This window comes from Pseudorca crassidens, chromosome 16 (assembly GCF_039906515.1).
Source record: "Pseudorca crassidens isolate mPseCra1 chromosome 16, mPseCra1.hap1, whole genome shotgun sequence".
In the NCBI taxonomy this organism is placed as follows: domain Eukaryota; kingdom Metazoa; phylum Chordata; class Mammalia; order Artiodactyla; family Delphinidae; genus Pseudorca; species Pseudorca crassidens.
In genome coordinates this window covers 63,938,486-63,964,547 of record NC_090311.1, presented here as the reverse complement: position 1 = coordinate 63,964,547, position 26,062 = coordinate 63,938,486, and the positions used below count along the sequence as shown (strand labels likewise).

Genomic DNA, 26,062 nt, shown 5'->3' with positions numbered 1-26,062 from the left:
GTCCTCAAGAACAACAGTTATAGATCTTTTTAATGGTTGCATAATATGCCATAGTATGTATACATCATAATTTGATCAACAGATTTTCTGTTGAAGACATTGGGATTGTTTCTGGACTTTTTTCCCAACAACATTAATGCCATAATAAACATTCTTGTGTTCATAGCCTTACATATTCACACTTTTATTTCTTTAAGCTAAGTGAGATTTTGAATTGAAATGTATAGGTATATGTATGGTATTTATAATTTTAATAAATATTTCCAGATTACTTTCCAACACTATGAGAATAATGTATTATAGTATCAGTTCCCCCATATCCTGGTAAGCAATAGATGGTAAAAATAAAATTTGTTTTGTTTTTGTGTGAGGAGTGAAAAATGGAACCTCATTGTTTTACTTGCATATTACTGTCTACAAATAGATTTGAACATATTTACAATTTTTATATAGTAAAATATATCTATTTTAAATGTTTCCTGTCTCAGTTAAAAAGGTTTTTCTTGATGCAAAGTTATATAATATTCTAAAATGTCTTATAATATTTTTATTGTATTTTTTCCTTTAGATCTTCGGTCCACCTGGAATTTATTTTTGTATCTAGTGTAAGGTAGGAATCTGTATTTGTATTTTTTCACAGTAATAATCATTCTGCCAATATCATTTTAGTACAAAAAGAGTTGATACTAACTCCCCTACTAATTGTAGTCATGTGAGACATATCAAGGGTATAAGGCCAATTTATTTGTTTATTTAAATAGAATTGTGAAGTCAGCCAGAATATTAACGTTGGCTCTTTGAACATTTTCTCCCAAGTGGAAAATTCCATATGGGAAACCAAATTACTGTTGAAGTCTGCTTAGAAAGCTGAGGACTAGGGGAGTTTCCTGGTGGCCTAGTGGTTAGGATTCTGCGCTTTCACTGCCATGGCCTGGGTTCAATCCCTGGTTGGGGAAGTGAGATCCCACAAGCTGTGTGGCTTGGCCAAAAAATTAAAATAAAAAACAAAACAAAAAAAGAGAAAGCTGAGGACTAGAAAACAAGTTAAAAATCTTAGTGACTAGTGTCTGACGTCTATGACAGTCTTTGGTATAATACAAAATATTTTGCTTTTGTCCCCTGTTCCAAACACAGAACTCCTAACACCCTTGTAGTTTCCTGAGTGATAGGAGCATCATTTATTATTCATAAGAAGGCCCTTCCAGCACTCCTGAGTTTATGCTAATTAGGTAGCTTAAGGTAGGCCTTAGGGTGGGACCCCCAAGATAGCTTTGAGATGGGCAGGTCACCAGAAAGACCAAGTGATTAGAGGATGGGAACTTTTCAGCTCTACTCCTGACCTCCAGAGTGAGAGGCAGGGTGTGCTAGAGATTAAGTTCTATAAAAACTCTTGAACAAAGAGATTCAGAGAGCTTCCAAGCTGGTGAACACAATGAAGTGCTGGGAGGGTAGGCACCCCAACTCCACGTGAAAGAAGCCCCTTTGCTCAGGACCTTTGTGGACTTTGCCTTTGTACCTCTTCATCTGGCTGTTCATGTGTATCCTTTGTAAGGATACAAAAATTACCTTTACTTTGTAATTATAAGTGATGTGTCTTATTGAGTTTATTGAGTTCTGCGAGCCACTGTAGGAAATTATGGAATTTTAGGAGAGTGTCATGGGAACTCCCAATTCATAGCCAGTTGGTCAGAAGTCCAGGAGGTCTAGGACTTGTGACTGGCATCTGAAGTGGGGGCAGTCCTGTGAGACTAAGACCTTGAGCTGTGGGGTGTTCACCAACTCCCAGTATTCAGTGTCAAAAATGAGTTGAAGTGTTGAACACCCAGTTATTGTCTGGAGAATCAGAGATTTGGTTGTTGGTGTTGGAAGACACCTCACAGCCCAATGCACCAATGTTCATCCTGTCAACCAAGGTACCAGAAATCTCATATTGTATGTTTCACTAACTTTCTCATGTGAACTGTGCTGGCTACAAACCAAATTTCCTTGCCTTGCCTTTTTTTTTTTTTAATTTTTTTTAAGCATCCATGCTTCCCATCACGCTTCATTAAATAATTGTTTTCCTATGTGCCAAGATTCCTTTATGTTCTTCATTTATTCTTTCATTCAATAAATATATGTGATAAATATATGTGCCAGTTCTCTACTAGACAGCTGACAATACAGAGGTGAACCAGATGAACAAAATTCCTGCTATAGTTGGGGGAGACAGTCAATAAAACACACAGAGAAAAATAACAAATGAAATAGGGAATGTGCTCTCTAATCATTAGAGTCTAATGTACTGAATAAGGAGTAGAGAGGACTTGTTCTAGGGAAGGAGGCACAGGCAGAAAAGTATGACAGATACGTGGCAGGCACATATGTATTTTAAGTGCTTCCAGAGTTATTTTGCACGTATAGAAGCAAATACATACATTTGGTCTCCTTTCCACACACCCCCTTTTATTTTTTCACAAATAGCACTATACTGTACTGTCTCTCATTTATCCTACCGGCCATGTGTGCCCCATCTGACCTTTCAGTACAGGAGTAATCACAGTGATCACACAGCATTTAATAAACACCATCAAGTGTCTTTTATGCACAACATATATAAATGAATGAATGAAATAATAGGATGTCCATAAGCTTACAAATGTCTTTTTCAAAAAATCTGGGACTTCTCTTTCTATTTTGATAGGATACTGACTCTCATTTTATATATTACATCCTACCAACATAGCTGAGAATCAATTTATGAAATATTTTGTGAGATAAGATAGATGAAGTAGGGAGGAAACAGGGCCAAGTATGTCAGCCAGGAAGGGTGAGGTGCCTATGTAGTTAGGAACTGGAAAGAGTGTAGGAGCGAAGAAAAGACAACAGGATTTGCTGACTGATTCAGTAGAGGGCATCAATCTGAAGGAACACTTCAATGATTTCAAGGCTTCTAGGATGAAGGGAGATCATCACTTTCAGAAATGAAGCAACCAGTTGTAAGGAGAGATTCTCAGTTTAATTTGAGGTACAAAGACTTTTGGCTTTAGATGGGACCCCAGAGTTACATTTTCAAAATTAGAACTTTTTTTTTTTAAGTAAGAAACACCGTAAGTTGGTTTCTTAAGTTCAAACAGTAATTGCCATGGTATAGGCAGAACCCACTTTAAGCTTAAGGACTGATATACTATAAACTCACAGAGGTCCCTTAAGTGGATAGAAGTGCCATGTCCAGAGGCAGAGATGCCTGCCAAGTTTGGCTCTGGATCTGCCATGTATTATATGAGTCCTTACTTAAGGCTAGATGTGGAGTGACAGAGTCCTGGAAATTTCAGGAAAAGTGTAAAGTAGAGGGCCTTCAAGTAGAAAAGTAATATTTTTTAGCTATTATGTACCCCTCACTTTACATCTGGCTATCTTATTTCTCATCACAACCCTACAAAATAGGTATTAGCATTTTAGAGATGAGGACATTGGGTTTAGAAAAGCTAAATAAAGTGCTCACGCTAGAAGGGAAGGACCTCAAATTCTAACCCAAATCCAGATGTTTATAGGGGCCAAGTCATGCTCAGTCCAGTTCTCCTCATAACGCCCCACTTTACCCTGTATACTAATTCCATGAAGCCCAGAGAAGGTAAATCCCACATTTGGAGCCAAGCTGGGGCCAGAAAGCAAATAGGCTGATCACCCTCCCACCCCCGTCAAAGGTCCTTCCAGAGCTGACACACGCCTTTCAGGATATGACAACCTACACCACCCTACAAGGGATGGAGAGAGGGAGAAAAAGCAACCGGCTCAGGAGAGAAGCAAAGAGAAAAAAGGAGGCAAAGAGGAGTTGTCAGAATGGGGTGAGGAGGTTGAAGAGTTAACTGTGTCCTTTTGCGTCTACTGATAACCGTAACAAAGAGACCGACTACCTAGCGTATTTCAGGAAGCTGAGCCTTGGCCAGCTTCATTCCTGATCGCCTTTCAGGAACTAAGTTTTAACCCTTAGCGTAAATCCAGAAAATACAAAGTAAGGCGAGCAAGGTGTGCACTTCAGGCAAAAGCGGAAACTCGCAGTACGAACCAAAACTTGACCCAACCAGGCAGCAGTGATTTGACGACAGTTTGAAAGACAAGTTTGGCTGCAAGACTCGCCTGCCGCCGAGGGGTGGGGCCGCAGCAGCCCCGGCCGCGTTTCCTCCAGGCCCACACCGCCTCCGCCTGCCACGTGACCCGCCGTGTTGTGGTCCGGCCCGCGTGGGTGGCGGGAGCGGCGGGAGGGCGGGGGCGAAAAGGGGCGGGTCACGTGACGGGGTTTAAATCTCCCGCAGCCGGAGCCGCGGGGGCGCCAGTGCCGCGAGTCGAGCGGGAGGAGAGGAGGCGAGGGAGGAGGGCCAGAGAGGCAGTTGAAAGATGGCGGACGAGGCGGCGCTCGCCTTTCAGCCCGGCGGCTCCCCCTCGGCAGTGACGGCTGAGAGGGAGGCCCCGTCGCCTCCTACCGGGGAGCCGCTCCGCAAGAGGCCGCGGAGAGACGGCCCCGGCGTCGGGCGGAGCCCGGGCGAGCCCGGCGGGGCGGCCCCCGAGCGTGAGCTGCCGGCGGCGGCCGGCGGCTGCCCGGCGGCGGCGCTGCGGCGGGAGGCCCAGGCGGCGGCGGCCGGAGACGGAGACAATGGGCCGGGCTTACAGGGCCTATCCCGGGAGGCGCCGCCGGCCGACGACTTCTACGACGACGACGACGACGAGGGCGAGGAGGAGGAAGAGGCGGCGGCGGCTATTGGGTACCGAGGTGCGCAGGGCGCGGGCGGGCCGGGACTGCGCATCCCCCCACCCCTCCTCCCGGGGCCCCTCCTGGGGTGGGGGAGTGTCGGGCGGGCTGGGGGCTCGGGGCTGGCTCTGCGGCGTCCCCCTCTCCACTAGGGCCCTTCTTAGCTGCGCGCCTCCGGGGCTGCGGGCCCGGTTGCCGGAGCGGCCCGGGGACTCACTCCCTCCCTCGCTCTCTCCCCTCCCTCCTCCCTCGGCCGGCGGCCCGCCCCAGTGGCCTCGCGCTTTGCGCAGCCGCGGGGCGAGCTAGCCTCGCAGCTGGTTTAAAAAAAAGTTTCTCTCCCCTCCTACTCTTTTAACGTATTGCTTTTGTTAAATGTCTTGCTTTTCCGCCCACCCCCCACCCCCGCACACTTAAACATGAAACTTTTTGTCCCTTGCACCAACCTTTTGCAGTTGCCTTTGCAAACTGACACCTGTGCAATTTGTGTGTGTGTGGTTTTTTTTTTTTTGGAGGGCCTTTATTTTTAAACTTCTTTTAAATTTTAAAGAGTGTAGTTGCTTCTAAAGACGTTACCCCTCTGTGGTGCAACTAATAGTGGGCATAGGAGAGTAATAGTAGTTTTAGAGTACTTTGAGTAGTATTTTTTCTCTAATCGTGTTCTTAGATTAAATATCTTCTTGTGTGTGTATATGTAACCCTGAAACACGAATTGACATTTTTCTGGCATAGTAAAGCAGATGTGATAGTTGTATATGTCTTGTCATCCTTGAGTGTTTCAGAGTTTCTATCCGGATAGATGTGCGTCTTTATTAATATTTGTATCAAGAAATCCAGTCAGTGGGCCATTTGATCATATCAAAAGGCAACAACGTGTGCATTAGGGATTGGATTAGAGAAACAACCCCTGTTTTCAAGATACATAGTTTAATAAGGGAAACGAATAATGCAAAGGTATTTTTGTATGTTTAGTGTTATATGAGAGAAGTGCAAGTTGCCATGGTAATATTAGCACGACTTTTTTGGGTAAATTTTTATTTGATAAGTTTTATGAACTATTATTTGTGATCGATAGATTCAGTCTAACTAGGTTACTACTTTTTGTGTTTTGATTAAGTAGACATAATTTTTTTCTAGATTTTGATGAACTGAAACTTAGATTCCGAGCAGAATCCCTAAAGATGAGGATATACTGTTCCTGTGAATGGTGCAGATTGATCCAGTAGGCATTCTTTACACAGGCACTATGAATGTTAAGTGTTTTATCATTGAAAATTGTTGCATCATAATTATAGATCTTCATAATTTTAGATGCAGATTGTTTCAGAAACCTTGAGTTACTTTTGGTTTCTTTTGCAGATAACCTTCTGTTTGGTGATGAAATCATCACCAACGGTTTCCATTCGTGTGAAAGTGATGAGGATGATAGAGCCTCACATGCGAGTTCTAGTGACTGGACTCCAAGACCACGGATAGGTATGGTTTCACAGTTTAAGAGCTATCTTTTTCAGTATTCTCTTTTTATGTCAACAAAAAATATATTTCTCTGTCCCCTTGTAGCCTGGTGATGAGGTTCTTAGGTGTTTGATGAGATTTAATATCATCCTGGTTTTAGGGAAAGTCTAGTGCTTTGTGCTGTTTTTGTTTTAAAATAATCTCTGTATGTAACTTTTTTATTGCTGGTTTCCTGTACTTGAATATAAGTCCCATGGGGGCAGGGATTTCTGACTGATTTGTAGACTGTTTTGTCAGTGCCTAGAAAAGTGCCTGGCACATAGTTTGTCCTCAGTAAATATTTATTAAGTATTTTGATGAAATGAGAAATATTTTGAAGTAGAGCACAGTATCAGATTTTTATACCAAGTAGTAACATGACCATCTCAAAATGTTCTTTCTCTTAATATGCTGGGTTTTTTCAAAAATGCCTTGACTGCTTAAACATAGTAATGATTAGTTCATTTTTAGTGTTTATATTTACTGTATTTTTGGTTTTCTCAAGCTAGGAACTGATCTAAGAAATTTCAGGGTAAAGAATTAAAGCTCAGAACATCAGCATTGTATGTATCATTTTGGGAGACTGGTTAAGATTAACTTGAAGATTGTTACTGGAAAAATTTTAAAGATAGTAAAGTGTATAAGATTTCCTTTTCTTTTTTCTTTATGTCTTTAATGGTAAATAGTGTGGGCTTTTGGGACTGGTAAGATCTTTCCTGTGTTGATTTGTAGAACCCTTTTGTACATACTTCTGTCATGTTTATGTTGTATTTTTCTAGATTTTAACCATAGAAATTTAGTTCTAGTAGTTAATTAGTTTGACTCTTAAAATACATACTTGGTATTTTATAGCTCTAGGGGCAGGCTCAACTCCTGATCTCTCCCTAATAATCTCTTTGGGATATAGCGTTAGATCTGAAGATGCTGTGAATGAAACACCTTTACAGTGCATATTTTTACTCTGCAAAACAGTGTTAAGCATTGCTAATTTCTTACTTCAAAAAATAAATGAGATTTTCAATTACTTGGAAGTGGATCTGATCTAGTTCTTTTCCCTCTTGATATAGGTCCATATACTTTTGTTCAGCAACATCTCATGATTGGCACAGATCCTCGAACGATTCTTAAAGATTTACTACCAGAAACAATTCCTCCACCTGAATTGGATGATATGACACTGTGGCAGATTGTTATTAATATCCTTTCAGAACCACCAAAAAGGAAAAAAAGAAAAGATATTAATACAATTGAAGATGCTGTGAAATTACTGCAAGAGTGCAAAAAAATAATAGTTCTAACTGGAGCTGGGGTATGTAAGATGTATAAAACACTAGTATGGGAGGTGGTGTATGTTTTTTCTTAAGCCTTGCCCAATTCAGAAACATTTTTCTGGTGTAGAATTTATCCTTATATGATGATGGGCATTTGTGTTTGAAACTGCTAAAAAGTGAGTGCAGGAGCAATTACTAAATTGGTTCAGTTTTTTAAAAACCTCTCGATAACCTTAAAAAAGATTCACGTCTGTTTACTGGCACAGTAGGTAAGTGGAATTAAGGCAAGATTTTTACCTACATTATACCACAACTTCTAAGGAGATGCAGGGAATTCTGCTTGCATTAAAGTGTGTCAGGGTCTGATAGAAATTGGTTATTTGTTTGACCTTCATGGGGAAACCGGGAGCCTAATATGTGTTGGCAAGTAATGCAGTGTTGGAAAGGTAACAGATTCCTGCCTCTCCTCCATTTTAAATTAAGGTGATGTGATTGTGGTGGGTTGAGATTTTTCATTTGTTCCACTTTAGGTCTCGAATAACTAGTTACTTAGGCTATTTCATATTGTGTGTTGAATGCAGAATATGTTACATGGTAGCGACCAGGACAGCTGTTGGAGAAAAATCAGTCCTGCTTTCTAACCTTTTGGTTAAGGGAGGGTGTTATTTAATCTTAAATGATCATGAAGAATAGTTGCACTTTGCTCCCCGATGTGATTTAGGCAAGTTTGTTTTGCTCTGAGGCTAAAGTGGAGTAAATGCTGACAAAATTGTGAAACAAAAGGATAACTTCTGAAGTCCCTATTTGTAATGTCAAGGTTTATTTGTAGAAAAAGCATAGTGTTTAAATCTATTCTTAAAAATTGAAATATTGTACAACATAGTTTTTTAAGGAAAATAAAGAAATTTAGCGTTCTTGAAGTAGTAGCACTCTAACCCAGAAGAAGGATTTCTTTGGAAATAGTTCACTGTGATAGAAATTCTTGCCTGCTTTCTAGTTAAAATAATTTGGAATGGTTTACTTCGTTCTCAATCAAGTTGGTATTGTTTTAATTTGTTGGTTAAATGCTTATAAAGGTTTAAAGTTAGCCTGACTTAAAATTCTTTACCCCATTATGAATGGAATATGTGATGGATTTAATTATACTGGTTTTCTGAGTGTTTTATTTCTATTAGAAGTTAAAGTAGGGCATTATCTCCATTCCCCAAAAGAAGTTTCAAACTAAAAATATTTTTCAGCTCTTCCCTAATTGTGTGATAAGAGGACTAATAATTATTAAGGTAGCAGTAGAAGATTTAATTGTACAAATTATGCCATGCGTATTTCAGGTTTCTGTTTCTTGTGGAATACCTGACTTCAGGTCAAGAGATGGTATTTATGCTCGCCTTGCAGTAGACTTTCCAGACCTTCCAGATCCTCAAGCAATGTTTGACATTGAATATTTCAGAAAAGATCCAAGACCATTCTTCAAGTTTGCAAAGGTACTACAAACTCTTCTAGTTGTTTCTTTGACCTTCTCTCATGAAAAATTGTTTTAAATGGCAGTCTAGTAAATTGACTATTAGTACTGTGGTGGAGTAAAATCATTGAAATAAAGTCATTTTAGTCAGAATTCCCTTCTTCCCAGAAGGGACTGTCATTTGCTTTTCTTCATTTTAGGATTGAGCTTATTTTCAAAGAAGAGGCTATTGCATATTTTTCAAATTTGCACTTCAGTAATGGCCTTTACATTGTCCAGGCTTTTTTAGAGGTTAGTAGATCATATAAAAGTAACATCAGTGTTTTGATTTTGAATATTTTTTAATGAATCATAAAGATTATAACATCTGCCTTTGGTATGTTTTTTTTTTGCGGTACGTGGGCCTCTCACTGTTGTGGCCTCTCCCGTTGCGGAGCACAGGCTCCGGACACACAGGCTCAGTGGCCATGGCTCACTGGGCCCAGCTGCTCCGCGGCATGTGGGATCTTTCTGGACCGGGGCACGAATCCGTGTCCCGAACCCGTGTCCCCTGCATCGGCAGGTGGACTCTCAACCACTGCGCCACCAGGGAAGCCCTGGTATGTTTTATAGTAGCTAGGTTTTAACACACGAGGATGCGCCTGAGAAATTTGTGATTAGAGGTGGAGAAGAATCTTAGATTGCATTTGAGTCAAGGTTGATCTGTTATGCTCTAGCGTCTTTAGTGCTCCTCTGTTCAGTTCAGAAGCCATTTGCCACGTGGGGCTGTTGAGTGCATAAGTGTTCTGAGATGTTATGTAAGTGTGGAAGACATACCAGATTTTGGAAACCTAGTATAGAAAACATGCAAAATATAAATTCTATTCTGTTATATATATATAAATAATGATTATGTGTGTAAATAATAATACTTTGATATTGGGTTATAAATGAGGAAGATTTCACATTGTTAATGTGGTTGCTAGAAAATTTGAATTGTGTATATGATTCATACTATGTTTTTATTTGGCAGCTCTGCTCTGGAGTTTAAAGTTTGATGTTACAGTCTTCCCTTGATGTTACAGTCTATCTGAGGGGGATTAGTTCCAGGATCCCTCAGATACCAAAATCTGAGGATGCTCAAGTCCCTTATATAAAATGGCATAGTATTTGCATATAATCTGTGCACATCCTCCCTGTATACTTTTTTTTTTAATTGAATTTTATTTTTGGCTGCATCTGGTCTTAGTTGCTGGATCTTCGTTGAGGTGTGAGGGGCTTCTCTAATTGAGGAGCGCGGCTCAGTTGCCCTGCGGCATGTGGAATCTTAGTTCCCTGACCAGGGATTGAATGTCCCCTGCATTGGAAGGTGGATTCTTAACCACTGGACCACCAGGGAAGTTCCCTCCCTGTATACTTTAAATCACCTCTAGATTACTTATAATACCTAGTATAGGCATACCTTGTTTTATTTTGCTTCACTTTATTGCCCTTCACATATTCTGTGGGCCTTTTTTGTTTTTACAAATTTGAGGGATTGTGATCAAGTGAGTCTGTAGGCGCCATTTTTCCAACAGCATTTGCTCACTTTGTGTCTCTGTGCCACATTTTGGTCATTCACAGTATTTCAGACTTTTTCATTATTTGTTACTGTGATCTGGGATCAGTGATCTTCGTTACTGCTGAGGACTTAGATGATGATTAGCATTTTTTAGCAATAAAGTATTTTTAATTAAGGTATGTACTTTTTTTGGAGACATACTGCTATTGCATACTTAATAGATTACCATATAGTATAAAAATAACTTTATATGTACAGGGAAACCAAAAAATTCATTTCACTGACTTTACTGGGATAATTCACTTTATTGCTTTGGTCTGGAACCAAACTCATGATGTCTCAGAGGTATGCTTATATGATGTTAATAGTCGCTGGTGCAGCAAATACAAGTCTTGGCTTTTGGAACTTTCTGGAATTCTTTTTCTCTGAATATTTTCAGTCTACAGTTGGTTGAATCCAAGGATGTGGAACCTGCAAATATGGAGGGATAACTATGCATTATACCATACCCAAGAAATTTTATCTTTTTTATTTAAAAAAAAAAAAAGATTTATTTATTTATTTGGGTGTGCCGGGTCTGTAGTTGCTGCGCGCGGGATCTTGTAGTTGCGGCACGCGGTATCTTATAGTTGCGGCGTGCAGGATCTGGTTTCCTGACCAGGGATCGAACCCAGGTCCCCTGCATTGGGAGCGTGGAGTCTTTAGCCTTTGGACCACCTGGGAAGTCCCAAGAAATTTTACTTCAGATGTCTTTTTTCTATAGTTTAGCTTTATGGAAAGAAACTGTAAAATTGTTGTTGCTAAACTTTAGTATATTTGAAAGGGTCTTTTGTATTAGTGATTATTCTTTAATGAGCATAGAAGTGAAGTGGACCTGAATTTCCATTAAGGGATAACCTCAGCTACTTTCAAATCATGTGGTCTATTTATATACCTATAAGAAGAACTCTGCCAATTCAGAATACATGGTACTAGCTTAGATTGATGGACTGTCTAAAGAAATAATTTTGTTTTGTGCAAGTGTGCTTATAAATGGGAATTAGAGTAAAATGGGGAAATTACATTAGATTTTTTTGGATATGATTTACTTGCTAGAACTGAAAACTAAATTTGAAAATTTTGTAGGCTACTAAGAAATTTGAATCTTTCCAGTAATCAACTTGAAACTTATAAAAAATTTGGAACTTCATGTATCAGCGGTGATGATGGCCATCTATATCTAGCCTTTAGAACAGACAGCTGGTTCACACTAAATTGAACAAATAATGTAGAGTATCTCTTTTCCTTTGTTACAAGAATATGAATTCATGAAGATTCACTGTTTTTAACATACTGGTGCTAGGGGTTCTACTGCATGACTTTGAACACCAATGAAATATCACTTAGTTACTGGTTTCTTGAATTGGACCTAGGACACTGGCTCTAGTTATCAGAAATTAACAATTTTTTTTTTCTGACCGCGCTGCATGACATGTGGGATCTTAGTTCCCAGACCAGGGATTGAACCTGTTCCTCCTGCAGTCTGCAGTGGGAGTGCGGAGTCCTAACCACTGGACTCCCAGGGAATTCCCCAGAAATTAGCACTTTAAGAAAGGCATCAAGTAACTAGAATTTACTTTGATCTTGCATCTGATTATAAGAGCTTGATTCACTAGTGCATTTATGTAATGCTCACAAGGTTTTTGTTGTAAATTCTTTGTTCTGAGAGGAAACAAAAAACATGCTCAAACTAACTTTTCAGCTTTTTCCCCATCACTTCAGTGTATACTAAATTGCCTGACACTTGGGGAAAATGCGGTAACTGAGAATACAAATAGCAAGGTGAGAAAGATTGTAACCTTAGTTGTCTAAGGCATATAATGGGTATTCAGTTTTAGCTTAAACTGGTTTTGACATGTAAGAATCTATAGAAGCAATTAAGAATTATTCTTACAAAGACAAATTATAAAAATACACATAATAGAAATCTAGACAGTGCTTAAGAGAAAATAAAATATCTGAATTGGAGTAAAAATGGCACAGTGTTAATGTGTTACAGTGTACAGATTTCATAGTACCTAGGAGAAGAAAAAGTTGGAGGGGCAGCATGTTTCGCTTCTCTATGAAAGTTTAAGTTATGGTAGGAGCTAAATAAATAATCTTTATAACTACCACTCATATAGGATTGTTGTACTTCAATTCTTACATTAGGAACTGCCAAAAGGAAAGTACCTAGTTGGTGAAATAGCACTTAAAATACATCGTAATAGGTAAGAGAGACTGAGTTAATTTGGGTCTAAAAATGAACAGGAAAAAGCTGAAGGACAAATAAGTAAGGACAAAGAATAAAGGATAGTATTTAAAAATGAAGGATGGGGAGAGTATGTAAATATTGTAATATTTTACTGGATTCCAAAAAGAATACATGAGTAAAATAGTCATAACCTAAAGTTTGCTTCCAGTGTCTGTACTAAGGAGAAAGTTAATTAAAAGATGGTTACTTTGCTAGTTATGAGAGAAAATGAATTTTTTTAAATTGAAGTGTAGTTGATTTACAATGTTGTGTTAGTTTCAGGTATATAGCACAGTGATTCAGTTACACATATATATGTATCCATTCTTTGAATTCTTCCCCTTATAGGTTATTATAAAATATTGAGTATAGTTTCCTGTGCTATACGGTAGGTCCTCATTGGTTATCTATTTTATACATAGGAGTGTGTATATGTTAATCCCAAACTCCTGATTTATCCCCCCTCCCCTTTCCCCTTTGGTAACCATAAGTTTTTTTCTATGTCTGTGGGTCTATTTCTGTTTTGTAAATAAGTTCATTTGTATCTCTTTTTTTTTTAATATAAGTGATATATTTGTCATTGTCTGGCTTACTTCACTTAGTATGATAATCTCTAGGTCCATCTATGTTGCCGCAAATGGCATTATTTCATTCTTTTTTATGGCTGAGTAATATTCCACTGTACATATTTACCACATCTTTATCCAGTCATCTGTTGATGGACATTTAGGTTGCTTCCATGTTTTGGCTGTTGTAAGTAGTGCTGCAATGAACATTGGGGTTGCATGTGTCTTTTTGAAGTATAGGTTTCTCTGGATAAATGCCCAGTAGTGGGATTGCAGGATCATATGGTAGCTCTATTTTTAGTTTTTTAAGGAACCTCCATACTGTTCTCCATAGTGGCTGTACCAATTTACATTCCCACCAATAGTGTAGGAGGGTTCCTTTTGAGAGAAAATAAATTTAATAGAAAGCCATGAAAACAGGAAATATTGTGAATTTAGGCATTTTGGAAGGAAAGTTTCTACAGATGTATCAAGCCATTGATTGTATATAACTGAGAAGAAGCAGATTTCATCTAGACTGGAAACTCAAAAGTAACGGAGAGGCGTGTGAAAGAGGTAACTGGTTCATTAGAGCAGTTTCTCAACCTGTTGACTCTGGGATGGATAATTCTTTGCTGTGAGTAGCGGTTCTGTGCACTGTAGGATATTTAGCAGCAACCAATGGCCTCCTCCCTTTAAATGCCATGAGCCCCCCACCCCAGTCTTGACAATCAAAAATGTGTCAAGATGTTGCCAAATGTCTCCTACAAAATTGCTCCCTGTTTGAGCACCAGCATGTTAAGTGCGCCTAGCTTTAGTACCACTTTGAATTCTTCTACACAAGAACAATTAAGGCCAACATTAAAGCTATATATATTCTTGTTCTGAACTGTTGTCCTCTTGCATAATAAGGGTTTAAATTGATAATGAGGTTGTGGTCATGGTCCTGAGGAGTCTAAATTCACTGGTGCTGATAAAAATGAGTGGTTTAAGAGTCAGTGAAGGTGAAACTGAGGTTGTATGAAATAACTTTTTTTTTTTAAAGGACTGTGTTCAGAGAGTGTAGTTGCTCGCCCATATTGAATACAGTGAATGTTCTTTCCCTTAAAGTGATAAAATTCAAGAAAAAGTAGAGGGAGAAATATGAACTTCCAAAAACATATATTTATTCAGTAAATTGTCACTTTATTGATAATGTGCAGATATACCAGATTATGTAGTTATAAAGCTAAGAAATCTCAAAACCAGCTCATTACTTAAAAATCAAAAAAAGCACACACCCCCACCCCCAAAAAAGGCCACAGTCCCATTCACTTGAAGACAGTATGTTAATACTGACTTGTGTAGGTGGATTACATATAAGTGTATAGTATTATATTTGGGTGCATATTATAAAGATGGGGTCTTTTACCTACTGCTTTGGATTTGTAGTATTTCTGTTTAATAAACTTTCAGATGCTTGAATACTTGATAACGGTCATAGTGTTCATCAAGTGGTCTACTGTAACTAATCCTGCAAGTGTTCCTTTTGGATGTTTCCTGCTTTCTGTTATTAAAAAGGTATTGCTCTGATTGTCCTTTCTGGTATGTTTATAATGTTCTTAGGATAAATTTCTGAAAGCAAAACTGCTAAGGGTCCTGATTTGTTTTACCTTATTGCTGCCTGGAAAGCAGGCAGCAATATATACTCCCATCAGAAGTATAATATATACTCCCATCAGAAGTGTAGAAGTGTACGAGAAAACTGATTTAGCATGCCCAACCCCTCTCCCCCACAAAAAAAGCCTCCCATGATACGTTATTAGTATTAAAGTATTTTTTAGAAAGTGTGTGTGTGTGTCTGTGTGTGTGTTGGTGTGTATGTTGTGTATATGGTTTTTAAAAGGAATTCAAACAGTACACAACAAACGATAGTTGGCCTCTCCCTTCAGTCTTCCCTACCTCTAATCTCTTTCTCAAAGGTTACCATGGTAAAATGTTTCATTGGGTTTCCTTCTAGGAAAAAAAAAAAAAATGAGTAAACCTGTTTGTGTGTGTACGGGGGAGAGGTATTGTAAGTTTCTAATAATACTTTAAAAATGATTACCAACAGAATCACATACCCTTTTCTCTACAGTGCTTTTTTCCCATTTAATATCCGCGGAAGTAGTTTCATGGCGGCACTTAGATATACCTCATTTTAAAGAAAAGGCTGCATAGTACTGTTTGATAGTTGTACCCCAATATATATAATCAGTCTCCTGTTAGTGGATATCTAGAGTTGTTTTTAAGGCAGTTAAAACTATCAGTGTAATAAATAAAAAATTAGCATGTTCTCATTAGTATTCAGTTTTTGTTTACTAGTGTAGATGACTGCTTCTTACTACTTGCCATGTGTATATCTTTGAGTTGCCTGTCTGTTCTTAGCTTTTTTTTTTTTTCTTTTCCACTGAGATGCTTTTCTTTCTCATACTGATTTGTGAGAACATGCGTTTTTTTGGCCGCAACCTGCAGCTTGTGGATCTTAGTTCCCTGACCAGGGATTGATCCCAGGGCATGGCAGTGAAAGCACCAAGTCCTTAACCACAGGACTGCCAGGGAGTTCCCGAGAACATGTGTGGGTTTTTTTGGTTTTTGTTTTTTTATTTATTTGGTTGCGCCTGGTCTTAGTTGCCGCAGGTGGGCTCCTCAGTTGTGGCTCACCAGCTCCTTAGTTGTGGCATGTGAACTCTTAGCTGCAGCATGCATGTGGGATCTAGTTCCCTGACCAGGGATCAAACTAGGGCCCCCTGCATTGGGAGCACGGAGTCTTAACCACCAGCCAGCCACCAGGGAAGTCCCCAAGAACATGTATTCTTGAAGAGTGTTTTTACATTAGAGGGTGATTGGAATTCCAGGCTCCACTAATCCCATGAAGGATGTGCAATGTGAAATATACTTACTAGATTCGTTTTAGTGGACTGATTTGCAGTACCTAATAGAAATGGTATTTAGCCTAAAAGAAAAATAGGAAACATGAGGTTGAGGGATCAGAAATTGCATAGTGGTTAAGAGCTGCACTTTGGCATCAAAACTGGGTTTGAATGACAGTTCTGCTACTTGCTAGCTCTTGTGACTTTTGGCGTTACTTCTGTGATTTGGTTTTTTCATCTGCAAGATGGGGGATACATGTCTACAGGAGGGTCAGCAGACCTTTTCCTGTAAAGGGCCAGGTAGCAAATGTAACCTGCTTTGTGGACCACATGGGAACTCTGTCATACTGTGTTCTTTTCCTTTACAGTCCTTGAAAATGTAAAAACCCAGTCTACAGCATTATTATAAAGTGCTCCTGTTATGCCTGTTACTTACATTAAGTAGTAATGAATGCTTGACTAATTGAAATTCTCTTGTGTTAGATTAGTACAGGGGCCGGCCTCAGTCCAAATGTGGCCCACTGCCTTTTTTTTGTACAGCTTTGAACTAAAATTTTTAAATGGATGGGGAAAAAAAATCAAAAGAATAATACTTCACATCATATGAACATTATATGAAATTCTAATATCAGTGATTGTAAATAAAGTTCCACTGGAACACAGCTATGCTCATTCATTGGCCTATTGCCTGTGGCTGCAGATATACTACAATAGAAGACTTGAGTGGCTGCCACATAGACCGTAAGGACAGAGACTGAATGGCCCACAAAGTCTTAAATACTTGCCAACTGGTGTCCCAGTGTGGAAAAAGTTTGCTGAAGCTTGAGTTCCTTGGGGAAGTCACATGTTTAACAGGAAAAAAAGTAGTTAAATTTGTCAGGTGACTTAACTTTAATTTGCAAGTATTGAATAGGTAAGATTTTTAGTAGTCTATGGTTTAGTGGAATGAATGAAACAAGACCAGGGATTATGAGGATTTTCCTTACCAGGATCAATTAGTTTCACTTATTTTTTGACAGCATGGAGAATGTAAATTCTAGTTTCTTAACAGCTCTACCTACTTACTACCTAGCAAATAGTGGCATCTCAAACTTTGATGAGTCCTTTTAGTTTTGAGGGGCTGCAGTTAACACCCCTGCTTTTGACTGGAATCTCATTCATATTGCTAGAAATTTTAAGAAGCAAGCAAGCAGAGAGCATCTCTGGAGAAAAACCATTATTTCTACATGAAAGCTTACTGGGGCAGATAGTTCTAAGCTTTAGTTTTGGTCACATTGGTTGCCTATGGCCAATTACTGGATTGTTCGCATGTTTCTGGACACTGCTGTGAAAGCAGCCTGTCATTTTAATAGTATTTGAGCCTTTGGTCCCAGCTGTGCTTCCACTCTATTCTAAATGGATCCCTGTGGCAATAATAATGGTCCAGCCCACATGATTGGTTCCTTAATGGGCCTTAAGGAGGTTTAGATTTGGGATGGCCTGTCTTGCTTAGAACTAAAGTGTCACAGTTTCAACTTGAAGAATTAATCTATATTTTATCTGAAAGTTGTATCTCCAGTCAATTAGTTTTTAGCAAACTTTCCTTGTTAAGTAAGAGCCTGATTTAGGAGTAATTCTATTAAAAAACAGTCATTTCAGAGTAAATTTTTTCCCATTATTTCAGATTATATCCCTTAGTTGGAACACAGTATTAAATCTAATGATTCAGACATGGTCCACTACATATTTGAAAGAAAAGAGACAAAGTTAAGTTTCAAATCATCATAAAATGTAGGCTTATAAGATGAAACAAACTCTTCATAAATTATTCCCAACTACAGGAATTGATTGGTAAATTTAAGGACTAAATTTCCCTGAACTGATACATGAAGGGAAACTAGAGTGTAGAGCTGAATCTAGTGTCCCACAGGTTTTTGTTCTTACCCTCTTTTTTTTTTTTTTTTTTTTTTTGCTGTACGCGGGCCTCTCACTGTTTTGGCCTCTCCCGCTGCGGAGCACAGGCTCCAGACGCGCAGGCTCAGCGGCCATGGCTCACGGGCCCAGCCGCTCCGCGGCACGTGGGATCCTCCCGGACCGAGGCACGAACCCGTGTCTCCTGCATCGGCAGGCGGACTCAACCACTGCGCCACCAGGGAAGCCCACCCTCCCCTTTTGAAAAGGGTGGGGATAAGGCACACAAAAGTTCATTCCGGGAGGATGGAGTCCTGGTACTCTGCCCAGCCTTGTTCTGGAGGTAGTCAGCCATTTGTTCTTGCGCTGCTTTTGGCATGCTATTAGCACTTTCCTTACTACTTTAGATCCTATTTTATCTGTTGCCTAGAATATTATAATATTTGTTAAAATACTCTTTAACAGCTGTTTCCAGAGGGGAGGTTTGCAAGGTGCTGGTGTTTAATCCTCTAAATGTATTAGAACAGAGCAACCTGGGAAGAAAACAGTGATTAATAGAGAGCACAACCTAATGGTCCAAAACGTAATGTGGCTTTCAGTTTTCTATAAACATTAGCTTTAATAAACTCTTCACTTGTTACTTCTTTCTATATGCATTCTCTTTCTTAAATTGCAAAGTTCATGAACTTTATGATGAAAATTTGAGAGGCAAAATTTTTGGGTTTTATATAACATTTTCAGCAGCATATGGACATGGATGTGATAGTCTTATATAATGAGATTTGCATATTATTTTTACTTAAAAGGTATCCCAGTAGTTTTTTCTAAACTTGAAATATTAAGTAGTTTAGAAGTAGTCATCTAGAATCTTAACTGTCAGACTTTTTTGTATAATGTCAGAAGTGAAGTCCCCTACCCCCCCATCCCCATTTTATAGATTGTTTGTATCCTTCCTGACTTGATGTTTAAATTAATGTATCTGTATACTTTGCATATACTTCCCATTTTTGCTTAATAACAAAACAAAAACAAAGCTATACACAGTGGTGACTAGCTTGATTTTTTTTTCACATATGTCATGGGCCATCTTCCAGGTCAGTGTATCGAGACCTCCTTCATTCATTTTAATGGCTGCATACTCCACTATTACTGATGTTCCCTATTTCTCTGACCAGTCCTCTGTTGATGGACATACGGTTGTATCTTGTTTTTTTGCTAGCATTGTAATAGGTTAGAGGCTGTAATGAATGGTAAGGAAGTAGGCAGAACTGCTACTTCAAAGAAAAAAGAGAAGAAACTTCCTTTGCCATAGTCACTTACTAAATGAAGTTTAATGAAAACACTGTCAAAAGTTGAGAGGACCAAAATTGATACTTTTTCTCTGATCTTTTTGCCATGTGTATATCTGAATTCTTTGTTTTTAAAGAAGAAACAGCATTGAAGCATTATTTGGGGGGAAAAACACACACACAAAATCCAGCAACTCAGCATTCATGAGCAACTCTATACTATACCAGTATGTGCCTGTGCAGTGGAAGGAAAACAATTTTGGTAAGGAATTAAAACTTCAGCTTTAAACTTCCAACAGGTTGATATTTATAATAAATGATGAATCAAGAAATTTTTTAATATTATGTTGACAGTGCCTTTTTTAGTTTTAAAAAAGAAGTCACCATATCTTTGATATCTTTAATTTCAATTTAAACTTTTTCCCTTTTTCCTTACAAAAAAAAAATCATTTGCAGCCAACAAAAATTAGATATATATTAAGGTATGTATTTCTTCTGACTTTTATTAAAATATCAATTAGCATTTATAAGAGATGTTTGTGGGTCGACTTTATCCTTTTCAAGAGGCCATGTTCACTAATTGCTGAGTTTTACACATATGACAGCAACAATCCTTTCATAAGTGTGTGTGGCATCCATCTAGATGCTTTGAGATGCTCATGTATTGTTTTTTAATTATCATTGGTAGTTTTTTTTGTTGTTGTTAAACCTGTGATATTTGTTAACACTTACATAATCTTTTTTCTGCTTTTTGCGTTATCTAGGAAATATATCCTGGACAATTCCAACCATCTCTTTGTCACAAATTCATAGCCTTGTCAGATAAGGAAGGAAAACTACTTCGCAACTATACTCAGAACATAGATACACTGGAACAGGTTGCAGGAATCCAAAGGATAATTCAGTGTCATGGTTAGTAAACTTCAGGATTGCTTTTTCTGTTACATATTAGTTAGTTTTGTAGGAAAAGTTAGGATTAGAAAAAATGCTGCCATCCAGGAATGGAGATTAAGCCTTATTGTTGAATCATGTTATCTGATCAATTGTAGATAAATGAAGGAAAGTAGATTGCAAAAATATGAAACCAGAAATACTGGCCTTGACACTTAATTGTACAAAATGTCAGATATTAATGTGCTTTTGGATTTCAAAAGATGCAGCAATTATGTAACATTAAATTCTTTTAAATAACCTTTTTTGATTACAAAAGTAGTATTAGCTATGGATGAAAAAATATGGCATCTTTAGGAAACCAAAGGAACTGCTGAGTATTCAGATGTAGGCTTCAGAAATTTGAAGACTAAATCTAAAACAAGTGTGAACAGACCATTTTCTTATGTATCTAAACTGTTTTTGAAACACAGCTGTTAAGCTAAGGTAATACAGTTGTAAACTTCCAAGTCTGCAGTTTTAGTCCTGGAGGAGTTGGTATATTTTATTAAAAGAGTAGCTTTAGGAAGCATCATTATATCAGCATCTCTCTCCTGGAGTCTCTTAAAAATTTTAAAGTCGCTAGCTTTTTTGTTGTCAAGCTTACATTATAACTGTTATTTAAGAAATGGAAAAATTTCTTTAATAAAGCATATATTTGTTGGTTGTTTTTAGGTTCCTTTGCAACAGCATCTTGCCTGATTTGTAAATACAAAGTTGACTGTGAAGCTGTACGAGGAGATATTTTTAATCAGGTAATTTATCACCCATATCTTAGGAACTGTGCATGTCTCTGATCTGTTTCTTTTACCTCAGTCCTTTTTTTCTGGAAGTATTTATGTGGTACAGAAACATCCAGGAAAACAAATGTTAGTTACCATTGGGAATTCCAGAGAAATACACAAAAACCTTTCAAAACCTTAAGTTAAAAACATTGCTACATAATCTCTTGATTGATGAAGTTGACTACCTAATATATAAGCCTAAAATAAAAACCCAGATCATTAAGTGTGGTGTTACTTAACATTAGTTTTTCTCCTTACTCTCCCTTTTTAAAAGTGCCTGTCAGATTCATTTTGTAAAAAATATTTTATGTACGCTCATTGACCAAAAAATACAGGAAAATATGGCAGAGAATAAAAACCATCCAGAAATAAATTCTGTATGCTTAGTTGCGTATATAGTTAATCATATAATTATGAGAAGATAGCATATTAAAATGGAATCTTATTTTACAAACTTTTTTTAAAAGTTAAGTCTCACCTGTGTACATATATACACATGCTGCTTTTTCCTCTTAATATATAATGGACTCTGGAATATCAAATGTAGGTCTATACAGATATAATAGCAGCATACACAGATAATAGCGAAATTGTATTTCATTGTATGTTAATAAACTTAACGGGTCATTGATAGTTGATGTTTAGGTTTTATCCAGTTTTCCCTATTTATCCACAGCTTTTCTGTTCTCTTTGATAATTTTGAAATGATTTCTTGGGAAGTGTGGAAATGTTGACTCTAACTCGGGCTTGCCCTTCTCTTTCCCACCTCAACTAAAATCTGGAACATGCAGGTGGTTCCTCGATGTCCTAGGTGCCCAGCTGATGAACCACTTGCTATCATGAAACCAGAGATTGTCTTTTTTGGTGAAAATTTACCAGAACAGTTTCATAGAGCCATGAAGTATGACAAAGATGAAGTTGATCTTCTCATTGTTATTGGGTCTTCCCTGAAAGTAAGACCAGTAGCACTAATTCCGAGTAAGTGGGTGATGATTTTTTTTAGAGAACCATTTCTATATATTTTGCCATGGGTTGTGGGTCTGTAGAGTAGACCTCAATGATATTATTCTGTTTTTTGTTCAAGAGTGGTGAAGAGCTGGACTTTTTTTTTTTTTTTTGGCTGCGTTGGGTCTTCGTTGCTGCACGTGGGCTTTCTCTAGTTGCGGTGAGCGGGGGCTACTCTTCATTGCTGTGCGCAGGCTTCTCATTGTGGTGGCTTCTCTTGTTGCGGAGCATTGGCTCTAGGAGCACAGGCTCAGTAGTTGTGGCACACGGGCTTAGTTGCTCCGCGGCAGGTGGGATCTTCCCAGACCAGGGCTCGAACCCATGTCCCCTGCATTGGCAGGTGGATTCTTAACACTGTGCCACCAGGGAAGCCCCCAAACTTTAATTTTTTTAGGTGACAATATTGCTCAGGAAGATTGGTTGGTTAATCTGACATTTCAGTGGGGCAAGAGGGCTTTCAAAACAGAAGTAATAACAAGGGGAAACAGTTCAACTTAAACTTTTCAGTGGAATGTGCTTTAATGTGGCAGGAGTTAGCATGAGCTAATTTTACATATACTGAGGAAACATGTTAAAAATAATCTGTATTTTTAGTCTTAATTTGAGTAGTTAATCTTTGAAATGTAATTGATTTTTGGTCCCGTAAGTTCAGATGTATAGCTTGATAGATGTGTAACGTACTCATGTAAGATAGAATTTGGGGGCTCACAATGATTGGTTTGTTTTTGTAAGAATAACAATCATGCCTTGTCAATCATTGTATGTGGATCAGCTCTACCCACAAGGGTGTTCATGTGTATAAAAATGCTCAAAAAACAATTTAAGTCCCTATTATTCTCAGGAATATTTCTTTAATCCATGCTCCCATACTACCTTTTTTCTCCCTCTAATGAGCAAGCAAGGGGGACTAATTTAGTAGCATCATTTGTGCCATAAAAGTGAGGGAAGGAGGAGAGGAGAGTATATCAAACCCTTAGCTGGAGAATTAAAATTGGACCCCCATACCAGCAAACAGAGCAAAGTGCTGGAAGAAACAGAGTTAAACTCTCCAATTCTGCATCTTTTTCCTAGCCCACATGTAGTGGCTTTAGCAGTTTAACTCAGCCTTCCTCAAGTAGCTGTGAAATTCTGTTAAAGTAGATTATAGGACAACTTGTAACTAAAAAAAAAGAAAATTTAATGTATAATTTGCGTGTTATTTTTTTCTATTTAAATGTGAGGCAGAGAACTTCTTCCAAGTTTCCTGTGGGGTACTAAAACGTGTTGGTGATAGGCAAAGGTACTTTTTAAAAAATGTAAGACATTGGTACATATAGTGGAGAACAGACTGGTATGAATTTTCACATATCAGAAGCCATTTTAGTAGAATAACTATTACCTATACTGTGCCAAGAACTCTTCTCTGCATATTAACTCAGTGCTCACTGCAGGCTTGTGGAGAAGTACTGTTATTACCCCATTATACAGACAAGGAAATTGAATACAGAATAAAAAGTGAGGCGATTACCCAGAGGTAACCAGGTGACAGGAGCAGAACCTGAAATTTTGCTGCCCATCTGTTTACTTGATAGTTTGATGGTATGTAATAGCTTCGTTGAATACTAGAGTTGGGTGTCTTCTTTGGTATTGGGAACATGTTAGATTTTTTTTTTTTTTGGCCATGCCTCACGTCTTACAGGATCTTGGTTCCCTGACCAGGGATAGAACCCTGGCCGAGGCAATGAAAGCGCAGAGTCCTAACCACTGGACTGCCAGGGAATTGTTAGATTTTTACATAGTGCATTTCTTTTGGTTTTATTAGTGTACCTCCCTTCCTTTCTCTAATTCTTACTTTTTTCACCCTATTCTTAGGTTCCATACCCCATGAAGTGCCTCAGATATTAATTAATAGGGAACCTTTGCCTCACCTGCATTTTGATGTAGAGCTTCTTGGAGACTGTGATGTCATTATTAATGAATTGTGTCACAGGTTAGGTGGTGAATACGCCAAACTTTGCTGCAACCCTGTAAAGCTTTCAGAAATTACTGAAAAACCTCCACGAACACAAAAAGAATTGGCTCACTTGTCAGAGTTGCCACCCACACCCCTCAATATTTCAGAAGGCTCAAGTTCACCAGAAGGAACCTCACCAGCAGATTCTTCAGTGATTGTCACTCTTTTAGACCAAGAAACAAAGAGTAATGTTGATGATCCAGATGCGTCTGAATCAAAAAACTGTGTCGAAGAAAAATTACAGGAAGTACAGACTTCTGCTAGGAGCATTGAAAGTGTTAATGAACAGTTGGAGAGTCCGGATTTGAAGAATGTTGCCTCCAATACTGGGGAGAAAAATGAAAGAACTTCAGTTGCTGAAACAGTGAGAAAATGCTGGCCAGCTAGACTCGCAAAGGAGCAGATTAGTAAACGGCTTGATGGTAAGAAAGGCTGTTGAAACATTTTGAAGGTTATAATTATTCTAAAGAAATATTTGTAAGAAGTGAGTATTTGTAAGAAGTGAGCAATTTTGGCAGGCTAGTTAGGGTAATTTTATGCGGCTAAATGTAATAGTTGAATTGTGTTTAGAGAAACTGTAAAGTTGAGATTTTAAGCCAGAAAAAGAACGGTATCTTCCGTAATATGGGGGAAAAGTGGTGTGAAAGCATGCTCTGTACCTTGTGTTTCTCTAGGGAATGAGAAGGTAAGCATTTAATTGGGAAATACTGAGTGCTCTGCCATTTTTCTGGTGAGAGCTTTAGCTAGTAGAAATGATTGAGATTTGGGTACTTACTGTGGGGCAGTGACTTCACATTTTCTGATTTTAGTATCCTGAGGCAGGAACTATTACTACTCTGGTACAGGTGGGAAACCGAGGACCATAGAGGTTAAGTACCCCAGGCAAGGTAACGACTAGGGTGTGGAAGAACCAGGTGGATTCTGGGTTCTCTTAACCATTAGGTCGTGTTGTTTCAGATCTAGAAAACAGCTGGTTCTTCACCACTGAGTATCAGAAATACCATCTACCCTGTTTTGACACATGGGAAGTCTTTTTATCAATTAGTTTTTTAAAAAAATAATTAATTTTGGCTGCATTGGGTCTTTGTTGCTGTGCACAGGCTTTCTCTAGTTGCGGCGAGCGGGCTTCTCATTGCGGTGGCTCCTCTTGTGGAGCACGGGCTCTAGGTGCATGGGCTTCAGTAGCTGCAGCACTAGGGCTCAGTAGTTGTGGCGCACGGGCTTAGTTGCTCTGCAGCATGTGGGATCTTCACGGACCAGGGCTCGAACCCGTGTCCCCTGCATTGGCAGGCGGATTCTTAACCTCTGCGACACCAGGGAAGTCCCTATCCATAAGTATTAACATAAGTGAAATCACTTTTTACTTTTTGAAACCACTTGTGACCAAGTATTAATCAAACAGAAACTTGTGCTCTTAGATGCAACAACTTTGTACAGCTTAAAACATTAAGTCCCATTCCACTTATTTATACATGGTGAAAACTGACAAATTTGAGACAAATGTATTAAGTGTTGTAATCATTTGCTCTAAATAAATTTTAGTTCAGTTGAATAAGCCTTTGGGCATTTTCCATACAGCAAGTTCTGGAGGCACTGATCAAGCTACTGATATTTGTGTATATAATTACAAAAATAGGTGATATTTTAAAAGGTTTATGCTACTTGGAGGGCACTAGGTTATTGAAGGCTTTCTAAAAAACCTAAGTTCTGACTTTGGTCTTGAACTGTAATTAGGGAAAGTCTACGGGGGGAAAACTAGAAAGAGCATAGAAGAATACTTACGCTTTCAAATGTGGCAAGTGTCAGAAGTAGAGATTGATTTAGTCAGGTAAGATAAGTCTCTATCATACACAAAGTCCCCCTAGGCACTGGCAGCATTCTGTGGCTGTCTTTTTGACAGATGGGTCAAACATACAAAACTCTGCCCCAGAAAATTGGTATTATACCTTGGTTTTATTCTACCAATTTAGAT

At 38.5% G+C, this 26,062-nt stretch overlaps 1 protein-coding gene across 3 annotated transcripts in view; it reads left to right on the top strand.

Annotated features, from left to right (window-relative positions):
• The first annotated feature begins 571 nt into the window (after positions 1-571).
• The window catches only part of SIRT1 (sirtuin 1), a 33,372-nt gene continuing 7,881 nt past the window's right edge, over positions 572-26,062 (top strand). Inside the window, exons 1-9 of one of the 3 annotated variants that reach the window (XM_067710815.1) lie at positions 572-610; positions 4,296-4,750; positions 6,086-6,202; positions 7,288-7,529; positions 8,820-8,972; positions 20,142-20,289; positions 20,983-21,062; positions 21,884-22,070; positions 23,949-24,512. In XM_067710815.1, coding sequence (XP_067566916.1) covers positions 4,378-4,750; positions 6,086-6,202; positions 7,288-7,529; positions 8,820-8,972; positions 20,142-20,289; positions 20,983-21,062; positions 21,884-22,070; positions 23,949-24,512 — 1,864 coding nt within the window. In that variant the 5' untranslated portion in view covers positions 572-610; positions 4,296-4,377. Of the gene's footprint in view, positions 611-4,270; positions 4,751-6,085; positions 6,203-7,287; positions 7,530-8,819; positions 8,973-19,514; positions 19,640-20,141; positions 20,290-20,982; positions 21,063-21,883; positions 22,071-23,948; positions 24,513-26,062 lie in introns of those variants that run through there. The other 2 variants (XM_067710814.1, XM_067710816.1) reach the window with 2 other exon arrangements.